The sequence below is a fragment of the Hyla sarda genome, chromosome 11, assembly GCF_029499605.1.
Source record: "Hyla sarda isolate aHylSar1 chromosome 11, aHylSar1.hap1, whole genome shotgun sequence".
Lineage (NCBI taxonomy): Eukaryota > Metazoa > Chordata > Amphibia > Anura > Hylidae > Hyla > Hyla sarda.
The window spans coordinates 22,482,326-22,495,304 of NC_079199.1; the positions used below are offsets into that span (position 1 = coordinate 22,482,326).

General features: G+C 44.8%; 1 protein-coding gene across 3 annotated transcripts in view; it reads right to left on the bottom strand.

Moving 5' to 3' along the window:
- Positions 1 to 1,794: 1,794 nt before the first annotated feature.
- Positions 1,795 to 12,979, bottom strand: part of VPS39 (VPS39 subunit of HOPS complex) — a 44,926-nt gene continuing 33,741 nt past the window's right edge. For 2 of the 3 annotated variants that reach the window (XM_056545149.1, XM_056545148.1), the window contains exons 19-25: positions 10,998 to 11,144; positions 9,289 to 9,391; positions 8,655 to 8,700; positions 6,866 to 7,015; positions 5,456 to 5,590; positions 4,056 to 4,147; positions 1,898 to 2,155 (exon numbers count right to left, since the gene is read on the bottom strand). In XM_056545149.1, coding sequence (XP_056401124.1) covers positions 2,080 to 2,155; positions 4,056 to 4,147; positions 5,456 to 5,590; positions 6,866 to 7,015; positions 8,655 to 8,700; positions 9,289 to 9,391; positions 10,998 to 11,144 — 749 coding nt within the window. In that variant the 3' untranslated portion in view covers positions 1,898 to 2,079. Of the gene's footprint in view, positions 1,814 to 1,897; positions 2,156 to 4,055; positions 4,148 to 5,455; positions 5,591 to 6,865; positions 7,016 to 8,654; positions 8,701 to 9,288; positions 9,392 to 10,997; positions 11,145 to 12,979 lie in introns of those variants that run through there. The other variant, XR_008848647.1, reaches the window with a different exon arrangement.

Below are 12,979 nucleotides of genomic sequence, written 5' to 3' on the forward strand. Positions count from 1 at the left end.
AAATTAATCCCGTTAAAGAAGCACTCAAGGTTTTTGGTTTTTCGTTCTGGGTTCTGAATTCCTCTGAACTACATGTGGACATCATCACCTCCTGGATCCCTCCTACTAGCTCTCAGATCTCTCCCCTCCCAGCTCTATCTGCTATCTCCATGGGATCAGGGTAAATAGTAGTTCTACATCTTCCATTTAGCTCTATCTGTAGACTGCTGCTGCAGCCATCTCTATGGGATCACGAAATATAGTAGTTCTACACCCCCCCCCCTCCCACCTCTATCTGTATACTGTTGCTGCTGCTCTCTCTATGGGAACAGGATATATAGTAGTTTTACACCTTCTCTCCCCCCACCCCCCTGGATCTGTATACTGCTGCTATCTTTATGGGATCAGGGTATATATTAGTTCTACACCTCCCCTTTAGCTCCTTCTGTATACTGCTGCTATCTTTATGGGATCAGGGTATATATTAGTTCTACACCTCCCCTTTAGCTCCTTCTGTATACTGCTGCTGCAGCCAACTCTATGGGATCATGACCTATAGTAGTTCTACATGTCCCATTTAGCTCTCTCTGTATACTGCTGCTGCAGCTATCTCTATGGCATTGCGACATACAGTAGTTCTACACCCCCCCTCCTCCCAGCTCTATCTGTATACTGCTGCTCTCTCAATGGGATCAGGATATATAGTAGTTATACACCTCCCCTGCAGCTCTATCTATATACTTCTGCTATTGGTTCATTAAGTGGCTCCTCATGCATCATTTGATTCCGATTTTTTTAATACTAGTAAAATAGAATAATTTCCACCATCAGATGTAACCCGGTGAACGGTTTATTCAGCAATTAATAAAACAGAAAATGGCACTTCAAACCGGTGATACAAGCAAACCTAAAAGACTCCTTTCTCTCAGTCAACCGCATTGCTCAAAGCAATAAACAACGTGAACAGAAACGCACAAACCCATTAAAAAATAAAAGTTTGTCCTTCTACTGTAAACAAATAAAATTGTAATTCTTAGTGGCATAGGGGGAGCTTTACCAAAACCTGTGCAGAGGAAGAGTTGACCAGTTGCCCATAGCAACCAATCAGATTGCTACTTTCATTTTGAAAAAGAGGCCTGTGAAAAATGAAAGCAGCGCGCTGATTGGTTGCTATGGGCAACTGCACTGCTCTTCCTCTCCACAGGTTTTGGTAAAGCTCCCCCCATAGCTTTCTTTCTGTATCTATACATTCTTTTGTTTATATAGTGCTTGAACTCTACCGTAAGTGAATAAACATAATACTATACAAATTCTTTACGGTAATGACCTACCCCACCCACCTTGTTATATAAAGTTCTATGTACATTACATTAACAAACATTTTACAAGCTTTAGGTATAAATCCTTCATGACCCCGGCTACGGCAATCTTACACTTTACCGGAAGGTGTGCAAAATCTGTCCATATAACAAGACTTACTGTAGGACTCATCAGAATCTACATTATTACAGCACAAAGAGTCTGAGCCGGTGGTCTCCAATAGAGATGAGCGAATTTACAGTAAATTCGATTCGTCACAAACTTCTCGGCTCGGCAGTTGATGTCTTATCCTGCATAAATGAGTTCAGCTTTCCGGTGCTCCGGTGGGCTGGAAAAGGTGGATACAGTCCTAGGAGACTCTTTCCTAGGACTGTATCCACCTTTTCCAGCCCACCGGAGCACCTGAAAGCTGAAGTAATTTATGCAGGATAAGTCATCAACTGCCGAGCGGTGAAGTTCGTGACGAATCGAATTTACTGTAAATTCGCTTATCTCTAGTCTTCAAACTGCGGACCTCCGGCTGTTGCGAAACCACAACTCCCAGCAGGCCCGGACAGCCGTTGGCTGTCCGGGCCTGCTGGGAGTTGTGGTTTCGCAACAGCCGGAGGTCCGCAGTTTGGAGACCACCGGTCTAGGAGAGAGGTCTCAGAACAGTCATCGTCTTTCGTACAATATAAAAGATCCATCATCCAGTGCAGGAGCTTTGCTCCAATGTAACAGCCTCATGGACCCGCCGCAGTACTTGTACCATACATAAATGCTTAAATTTTGCCGACAGCTTCAAGAGTCCACCGAGCTGACATCTTTTGCGCAGAAGTAATGGACGACCACACCGCTTGGATACCGGGCAAACGCACTGTGAACAGAGAGAAGAATAGGCTGAACTTACACATTGGACGCGATAATGCCACAATATAAAGCATTGGTGCCTGCAAAAAAAAGCGCAATATTTGTCCTCAGGTTGTGTGGGGTATTACAACTCAGCTTCATTTGATTTAATGGAACTATATAATGAGCATGGTTCTGATACTGTATGTTAATGCAACTGAGCTTCAATAGCACTTATAAACTGAGGACAAGGGTGGCACTGTTTCTGGTAGAAGTGGAACTGCCCTGATAACGTAAGTTACTGTAAGAGCATGGTTCTGATACTGTATGTAATGAGTACAGGGCTGGCTCTGCCTATAGGCAAAATAGACAGACGCCTAGAGCGCCTTTTAGAGTGCCCGCTGCAAAAAATAAAAAAAAGTTAGTAGCCAGCCCGAATCTGAAGCACCCGCCGCTCATCCGAAGCACTCAGCCAGCACCACATTCTCTATAATGTATGTTTGTTACAGTGTGTCACCCCAGTAGTAAGGTGATTACATGAGGAGGAGGTATGATACAGTGTGTCACCCCAGTAGTAAGGGTGGGTGTATCTAAGGGAGGGGCCAATGGGCAGAGTCTAGGGGCAGCAAAATTAGCTTTTGCCTAGGGTTGCAAAAATCCTTGCATCAGTCCTGTCTTGATACTGTATATAATAAGCGTGGTCCTGATACCGTAGATAATGAGCATGGTCCTGATACTGTATGCCGCTTTAATGGAACTGAGCTGCAATACCATTTACGAACTGAGGACAAGAGTGGCACTCTTAATAGAGTAAGGATTCATGCTATTCACTATCTATCTATTTATTTCTATTTATACACAGATTATATCTATCTCTATATACCTATGCTCTTGGTGCTTTTATTGTGTCGAAATTGTACACTGTTGTACACTCTGCATTCACAAGAATATTTTAGGATGCATTAAAGTTTTAGTTTTGTTCTAATAAAGTTCCTCCGGTATAAACTAATCTGGGTAGTCACCACTGCCCAGTAATCAATGGGGAGAAAGCTCTCTTTAAACTCAATAGGGTGTGAACCGTAACTGTGGCCCCGATACTGCATGCAATGAGCGTAGCCCCGATACTGCATGCAACGAGCGTAGCCCCGATACTGCATGCAACGAGCGTAGCCCCGATACTGCATGCAACGAGCGTAGCCCCGATACTGCATGCAACGAGCGTAGCCCCGATACTGCATGCAACGAGCGTAGCCCCGATACTGCATGCAACGAGCGTAGCCCCGATACTGCATGCAACGAGCGTAGCCCCGATACTGCATGCAACGAGCGTAGCCCCGATACTGCATGCAACGAGCGTAGCCCCGATACTGCATGCAACGAGCGTAGCCCCGATACTGCATGCAACGAGCGTAGCCCCGATACTGCATGCAACGAGCGTAGCCCCGATACTGCATGCAACGAGCGTAGCCCTGATACTGCATGCAACGAGCGTAGCCCCGATACTGCATGCAACGAGCGTAGCCCCGATACTGTAACGATACTGTATGTAACGAGCATGGCCCCGATCCTGTATGTAATGAGTGTGGCCCTGGTATGTTCCTAGCATTATTCAGATCCCGTATGTAACAAGCATGGTTCTGATACCATATGTAATGAGCATGGTCCTGATACTGTATTTGACAAGCGTAATTCTGATACCGTATGTAATGAGTGTGGCACTGATATTGCATGTCAGTCTTTCCTTTGGCTGTCTGGGCATGCTGGGAGTTGTAGTATTGCAACAGCTGGAGGAACTCTGGTTGGAAAACACTGGTCTAGTCCTTCATTAGCATATTAGGCTCTGAGCATTATCACCATGTGGATGATGACCGTGCAGAGGCCACAGATCCTGGTTACTATGGGCTTCTAAATTCTAAAATGCACCTCACCTGTTTCCAATCTTTTTCTTGCAAACGTTGCAGATCTTCTCTTCTGTAATAACACATTTGACCTGCTGATGGGAAATCCTCTCCTCCTGTACCTGCATAAGATATTAATGAATATATCAACATATATATATATATATAAAAAAAAAAGATCTGCATAGAACACTTAGTTCTTGACACTAAATTATTATTGCACTAAACAAATAATTATACAGATAACAAAACTACGTAACACTGAGAAGTGTCAACAGAGGAAAAAGTCATGTCGCTTATAAGCTCTTAGGAAAAACTGAATGGGAGAGGGTGAAAAGAGTAGATTTTTTTCAGTGAAATAGAAGTATGAGCAAAATATGGAATATATACAATTTCTTTTTAATTGTAGCTAAGGTCAGATGTTGCACAATGCTTCAATACAGTGTATTTAAGTGTAAGCTAGTCATCAGGCTGTCTGCTTTTTGGAAGCTCTACAGAATTTGGAAAGTAAATTCACAATTCAGGGTGATTAATAAGTTAATTAAATTATACAGATTTGTAAATTACTTCTATATACAAATCTTAAAGGGGTACTCCGGCGAAAAACATCTTACCCCCTATCCGCTCTGTGCCGGATGACAGTCGACTACAGCCGCCGCACCCCCTCCATTCATGTCTATGGGAGGAGGAGCGACGGCTACGTATTAGGGGGCGTGGCATGACATCCCAAACACGGAAGCTCCAAGCTTCAGTGTTCCGGACACCGCTACTGCCGGCCCAAAGATGGCTAAGCTGATACCAGGGAACACTACCTGAATAAGGTGATGTAATGAGCTGCTTTGCACATCTTATATATATATCCCCCACATGTGAATGCATTATAGAATGCATTATACTTCATGTATAATCTGTTTTCATTAAGTAAAAGCATAACACATTACAAGACATCACTACTTTATTCCAAAAAATAGTGCAAATAGAACATAAAAGAGAGCAACATGTAAAAACAAAAACCCCATCTTTTTTTCAATCATAAATTTTACAAACAGAAGAAACAAATATTCTCCTATCAATAGGAGGTAATGTATTTTAATTTAAACAGAGCAATAGTTCCCAACCAGGGTGCCCCCAGCTGTTGCAAAACTACAACTCCCAGCATGCCTGGACAGCCAAAGGCTGTCCGGGCATGCTGGGAGTTGTAGATTTTCAACAGCTGGAGGCACCCTGTTTGGGAAACACTGCACTTGACACTTGTTGCAGAGCGCTTCCCCCGGCTATTGATGGGGGTGTAGGACGGGTGAACAATCAAAACTTTTGACCTGTCTGTGCGACGTGTCAAAATATTTTTTATTTTTTTTTAAAGAGACAGTAGCGCACGCTTTTAAGCATAGATTTGGGAATACAGGTCCTTCGTGAGTTTGAGTACTTACTCTCAAGAACTCTGCGTGCAAAAGGTTCTTCAAAACTTGGTTGAATCTCTTCCTCTGAGCGTTCTCCTCCAGAACTTTCTCCAGAAAGATCTGAATCTCTCGGATCTGTGTGTTGGCTGGTAATAAGTCTATGGCCTATACGCAATCGAAGGGTTAAATACATAAATCATTTCAAAACTCCACGAGAAAAACCCTGGTTCTATCTACATCTAAATTTACTTAGATACATAATATATATATATACACATACATACATACATACATACATACATACACGCATACATACACACACACTAGGGGTCGACCGATTATCGGTATGGCCGATATTATCGGCCGATAATCACAATTTTGGGCATTATCGGTATCGGCCGATAAGCCGATAATGCCCTGCCCCCAGCACCGCCCCGCGACCCACCGCACCGCGTCGCACCCCCACACCATAGTGCTGAGCGGTATACCGGTATAGATTTTTGCCCATACCGCTATACCGGTCGGGCCCCTCCCCCACCCTCCGAGTCAATAAAGAAAAATTAAACTTACCCGTAATGGGGGTGGTCCGGGCCATCCATCCTTCCTTCCTCTAGTGTCTGGCGGCATTCCGGGTGGAGGGTGAACCGGTCCGGGCTGTCCTTCTCCTCCACTCCGGGCAGGCTCCGGCCTAGTACGCTGCATAGACGCCGCTACGCCGTGACGTCAGGTGCGTCGCTGCGCACGGGCGTCACTGCGCAGCGGCGTCTATGCAGCGTACTAGGCCGGAGCCTGCCCGGAGTGGAGAAGATGACCCCCCGGAGAAGGACAGCCCGGACCGGTTCACCCTCCACCCGGAATGCCGCCGGACACTACAGGAAGGAAGGATGGCCCGGACCACCCTGACAGGCAGGGGGAGAGAAGCGGGTGGCGGCGGCGGTCTATGGCACCGCAAAAGCCACTGCAGTGCATTGATTTAAAGCGCCCGCTTTAAATCAATGATCTGCAACGTTGTCGCGGGGGGATAAATAGCCGATAACTTATACCGGAATATCGGTATAAGTTATCGGCTATCGGCCCTAACCTCCACCGATTATTGGTATCGGCCCTAAAAAAACTATATCGATCGCTAATATATACACAAACACATATATATATATATATATATATATATATATATATATATATAAAATATAGATATATAAAATATAGATATATATATAATAAACAAAAAATAGAAAAAAATTATATAAAATAATAAAAATAAATAAAATAAGAGACATCTCAAATTCTATGTCAGAAATACTGGAATTTTAAAGGAGGGGGGGGGGGTGGGAGGTGACAAGATTTATCATTAACCCTTTGCAAACTGATCCAGTTATATATGGAAGCTACAGTGCTAGCGTGGACACATCCGTTTTGTGGCGGCTCCATAGTCTTTACCTTTGTTGTATTCAGTTTTGCGTGGTGCTGCTCCAGGACCGCTAAAGCCGCAGCAATGTTTGCCTTTGGCTCTTCTAATTTTATTTTAATGGGACCCAGACAATGCACATCAGGCGGAGACAGGTACATTCTGATCAGAGATAAATAGACCTAAAATACAAAAGAAAAAAAACACACATGGGTCTCATGCAGCACACAGGATGTTTCATTACTAAAAACAGAGAACATTTCGTTTTTTATGCACATTTTATGATTATTTATATCACGATTTAGCTTGTACTGGACGTGGCAACAATCAGGTCCGTCATCAGCCATCTGCTAGATCTAATAGAATGTAAATCACAGTTCTATAAAGGGGTACTCCACCCCTAGACATGTAATCCCCTGTTTAAAGGATAGGGGATAACATGTCTGATCGCAGGGGGTCCGACCACTGCCCCCCCCCTCCTCTATGGGAGGTGACTTGACAGCTACTACACTGGATCACGCCTCCTCCCACAGACATGAATGGAGGGGGCGTGGCAGCTGTGATCGCCAGTCACCCCACACGGAGTGGCGTTCGCTCTGTGCACCAGATGACTGTGGTGCCGCGGCAGAGATTGCAGGGGTCCCCAGTGGCCGGACCCCTGCGATCAGACATGTTATCCTTTATCCTTTGGATAGGGGATAACATGTCTAGCAGCGGAGTACCCCTTTAACCTCTTAACAACATCGGTTGTAAATGTATGCTCTAGTGCCCTGGTACTTAAAGGAGTAGTCCAGTGGTGATTCAGTGGTGAGCAACTTATCCCCTATCCTAAGGATAGGGGATAAGTTGCAGATCGCGGGGGGTCCGACCCCTGGGGCCCCCCGCGATCTCCTGTACGGAGCCCCAACAGCCCGCTGGAAGGGGGCGTGTCGACCTCCGCACGAGGCGGCGGCCGACACGCCCCCTCAATACAACTCTATGGCAGAGCCGAAGCGCTGCCTTCGGCAATCTCCGGCTCTGCCATAGAGATGTATTGAGGGGGCGTGTCGGCCGCCGCCTCGTGCGGGGGTCGACACCCGCTATCTCGGCGGAGAGCCGGGGCCCCGTACAGAGAGATCGCAGGGGGCCCCAGCGGTCGGACCCCCCGCGATCTCAAACTTATCCCCTATCCTTAGGATAGGGGATAAGTTTTTCACCACTGGACGACCCCTTTAACGCGCCAGGATGTCCATTTACGACTACGAAGCCAGGAGCAGCTGGCACCTCGCTGTTAATGGCGGACATCAGTGATCTTGGTGATGCTTGTCATTAACCATTCAGATGCAGTGAAGTGATTTACTTGTACAGCCTGCCTCTGGGGAAGATTGCTCCCAGAGTCAGGCTGTACAAGCAGATCACCGATATAACTGAACAGTGCTATGCCAATGCATAGTGTTGAACAGTAATAGCCATCACACCCGCTCCCATAGACATGAATGGAGGGGGCGTGGCGTGACGTCACGTCCCGGAAACACTGAGGTTTTCGAAACTGGAGACGCAGCTCCCGCATAGAATGCGGGTGCTGCAAGGAGATTGCGGGGGGTCCCAGCGATCAGACATCTTATCCCCTACCCTTTCGATGGGGGATAAAAAAAAATTTGCCCGGAATACCCCTTTACATTTTTTTTTTTTTTTTTTTTAAAGCAGTACAAGTGCACTTAGGAAAACCAAAACCCCCAAAAGTTGCAAATTGCATTTTAGTACAGGAATAGTGTCCCCTCATGGTTAAAATGAGGGCATTCAACCCCAACATCAGAGTAACTAATAATGTATTGTACTTACATCTTTATTACCGTCCTTGGCGTAATCGTAATGTTTGTGGCAGTACCTAAGATTACAACAAGAGGCAAAAAAAACCTTCTTAAATATAGCCAAGACAAAAGAAATTGTTGGCTGTCAGGGCATTCTGGGAGTTGTAGTTTTGAAACAGCTGGAGGCACACTGGTTGTGAAACACTTCTCTATACTGTAGAGGATAAAGAAGGCCGAAACAATATTGTCTACTAATGGGCATCAGTGGTTTTAACAGATCAGAGATTGTCTCTCTAGCGCCACATATAGGTAGGTACTTCCTCCTACCTAGTCACCTTTAAATTTAAAGGGGCACTCCACCGGCCAGTGTTCCGGCTGCGTTTGGAACATTTAGTTCTGAACGCTGTGCACGCGCTGCGGAAGCCTGTCGACACACGCAGCATGCGCACAGCTTTCGGAACCAAATGTTCCGAAATGCAGCCGGAACAGTGGCCAGTGGAGTGCCCCTTTAAATCCTCTGGAATGCACCTTTGAGACCTACTATACTAGGTTTATATCCCCTCCTCTGCATCCACCAATACTCTTTCCCTTCATCCACATCTTCTGTCCTCTTTGGTTGTACTATTTGGCCGTACTATAACTATGTTTATCGATATTCTACTCACTGTTCTGCCATGTTAGTGTCCTTCAGGATATGCACATAAATAAACAGAGCCTGCTCGTGCTTCCCCATGCGACCCAAGAGTAGTGCCCTCTCCTCCAGCAGTCCTGCATAGAAGAACAAGACAGTGGATAATATTCTACATAGAATGTATCTTCAGAGATAGTTAGTCTGGTTAAAATAATATGTGGTTTTGTTATGTAGACGGGAAAAAAAAATCTAATAAAGAATATAAAAAAATAATAATAATAATGTACAACACAGTAGATAATATTCTACATGAAATGTACAGGGTGGGCCATTTATATGGATACACCTTAATAAAATGGGAATGGTTGGTGATATTAACTTCCTGTTTGTGGCACATTAGTACAGTGATCCCTCAACTTACAATGGCCTCAACATACAATAGTTTCAACATACAATGGTCTATTCTGGACCATTGTAAATTGAAACCAGACTCACCATACAATGTACAGACAATCCAGATTTGTGAAACGTGTCAATGGCTGGAAGAACTGACCAATCAGAATTGATATTCAATGATAAAACCCCTGTATTACTGAAGTGTATACACTGACTGGTGTCTGGTAGCGCCCCCTACAGTACAGGGAGGTACTACATGTTCTGTACTCTTTACCTGTATTACTAAAGTGCATGCACTGACTGGTGTCTGGTAGCGCCCCCTACAGTACAGGGAGGTACTACATGTTCTGTACTCTCTACCTGTATTACTGAAGTGTATGCACTGACTGGTGTCTGGTAGCGCCCCCTACAGTATAGGGAGGTACTACATGTTCTGTACTCTTTACCTGTATTACTAAAGTGCATGCACTGACTGGTGTCTGGTAGCACCCCCTACAGTACAGGGAGGTACTACATGTTCTGTACTCTTTACCTGTATTACTGAAGTGTATGCACTGACTGGTGTCTGGTAGCGCCCCCTACAGTACAGGGAGGTATTACATGTTCTGTACTCTTTACCTGTATTACTGAAGCGTATGCACTGACTGGTGTCTGGTAGCGCCCCCTACAGTACAGGGAGGTATTACATGTTCTGTACTCTTTACCTGTGCCAGGGTTAACTGCTCCTTTGGACACCAGGTGAGGGCGACTCCATGTTACTTTTTTGGGACACTGTGTACTGTACAGGACCCCGAAGAAGCTCCTGTCCTCTACATAGACCAGTGTTTTCCCAAGCAGGGTACTCCCAGCTGTTGCAAAACTACAACTCCCAGCATGCCCGGACAGCCAAAGGCTGTCCGGGCATGCTGGGAGTTGTAGTTTTGCAACAGCTGGAGGCTCTCTGCTTGGTAAACACTGACATAGACAGTGATTACAGCTCCCAGCTGATCTTTATTACTTTTATATGGAAGGACTTGCTTTATCTGTATTTGTTATCTACTTATTTTTCCTATTTTTTGGATGACATTTTGGAGGCTTCAGAACCAATTACCAGTTTTCCATAGAGTTATGGTCTCAACATACAATGGTTTCAACATACAATGGCCGTCCTGGAACCGATTAATATTGTAACTTGAGGGACCACTGTATGTGTGAGGGGGGGAACTTTTCAAGATGGGTGGTGACCATGGCGGCCATTTTGAATCTAACTTTCCAACCATTCCCATTTTATTAAGGTGTATCTATATAAAGGGCCCACCCTGTATTTAATCGACCATTTCAGTTTGCATACAAGTGATCCGAACTCACCATCAAATGGGAAATCACTGATCAGATGCTCCGGCTGATAACAGTTTGAGATTTCCAAGAAATTTAGCAATTTAGTCCGAAATGTTCCCAACTCCCCCTTCTCGGAGCCTGCGGGGACATTCGCCGCTTCTTCATTGCATGTAGAACCTACAAAAAAAAGATAAGCAATAAAGGCTTTAAACTATAAGATGTACACAGCCTTTCTAATTGAAGGTAATATGGTGTGGCTGGGTACAGCATGGTAAACTACAAGGTTTTTTCTTTAACACCTTAAAGGGGTACTCCACTTCTCAGCGTTTGGAACAAACGGTTCCGAACGCTGGAGCCGGGAGCTCATGACGTCATAGCCCCGTCAATGCAAGTCTATGGGAGGGGGCGTGGCATGAGGGGGCGGGGCTATGATGTCACAAGCTCCCGCGTTCAGAACAGTTTGTTCCAAATGCTGAGCAGCGCAGTACCCCTTTAAGGACTCATCATTACACGTTCAATTTTCCCCCTACAATTGTACTTTGTATTGACATCACTTTTATAACCTAATCTGCAGCGAAACCAAAAAAATATTTGTGGGGTGAAATGAAAAAGAAAAAACGCCATTTTGCTAATTTTTAGGGCTTCCGTTTCTACGCGGTGCACTTTTCAGAGAAAATGACACCTTATCTTTATTCTGTAGGTCCATACGGTTACAGGGATACCCAATTTATGTAGGTTTTATTTATTTATTTTACTACTTTAAAAAAAAAAGTATGTCCTTTAGTATGTTTAAAATGGTCATCTTCTGACCCCTATAACTTTTTTGTTTTTCCGCGTACGGGGCGATATCATGGAGAATTTTTTTGCGCCAAGGTCTGTCGTTTTTAAATCGGTACCATTTTTGTTTTGATTGGATTGATCGCTTTTTAGTCATATTTTTATGGTATATGAAGTGACCAGAAATTCACACTTTTGGACTTTGGTATTTTGTTACATGTACGCCATTGACTACAGTTTAGCTAACCTTATATTTTAATAGTTTGGACATTTACGCACGCGGCGGTACCACATATGATTTTTTTTTTTATTACATTATTTTATTTAAAAAAGTAGGAAAAGGGGGGTGATTCAAACTTTTATTAGAAGGGGGGGGGGGGGGCTTGTTCAAATGTATTCTCTTTTTTAAATTTATTTATTTTTAACCCTTTTTTTTTTATCCCCCACAGAGGGTGGGGGGAGGGGGATATACCATGTAATCTTTTGATTGCATACACTGATCAATGCTATGCCATAGCATAGTATTGATCAGTGTTATCGGCGCTCTGCTGCTGAGCAGGCATGGAGCAGAAGATTGCTGATCGGACGACCAGAAGGCAGGTGAGGACCCTCCTGTCGTCCAGTAAGCTGATCGGGACATAGCAATTCTGTCGCGATAGTCCCGATCAGCTCCGCTGAGCTGCCGGCATAGTTTTACTTTCACTTAAGACGCCGTGATCAACTTTGATTGCGGTGTCTACAGGGTTAATGCCTGGCATCGGCCCGATTGGCAGTGTCCGGCATTAACCCTGGGTCCTGGCTGCTGATAGCAGTCGGGACCCATGGCGTTTAAAGCGTTCTCCGGTCGTGAGAATGGTTTAAACCCCGTTAACGGGACTCAGGACGTAGAGCTACGCCCTGCGTCCTTAACCGATTAACAATATAAAACAACTGTACAAAATCATGATACATTTAATATATCTATTTATCTATTTCTTTACATATTCATTGTGCATGGACTTATTGTCTTTTAAAGGGGTACTCTGCCCCTAGACATCTTATCCCCTGTGCAAAGGATAGAGAATAAGATGTCTGATCAAGGGGGTCCCTCCGCTGGGGACCCCTGAGATGTCCTGCATGCCATCCCAGCATTTTGCACTTTTTGCTCTGAACGTTAGTTGTGACATTAAGGCACGTTCCGTCCATTCATGCCTATGGGAGGGGGCGTGACAGACCCACCCATCAACGTGAATGGA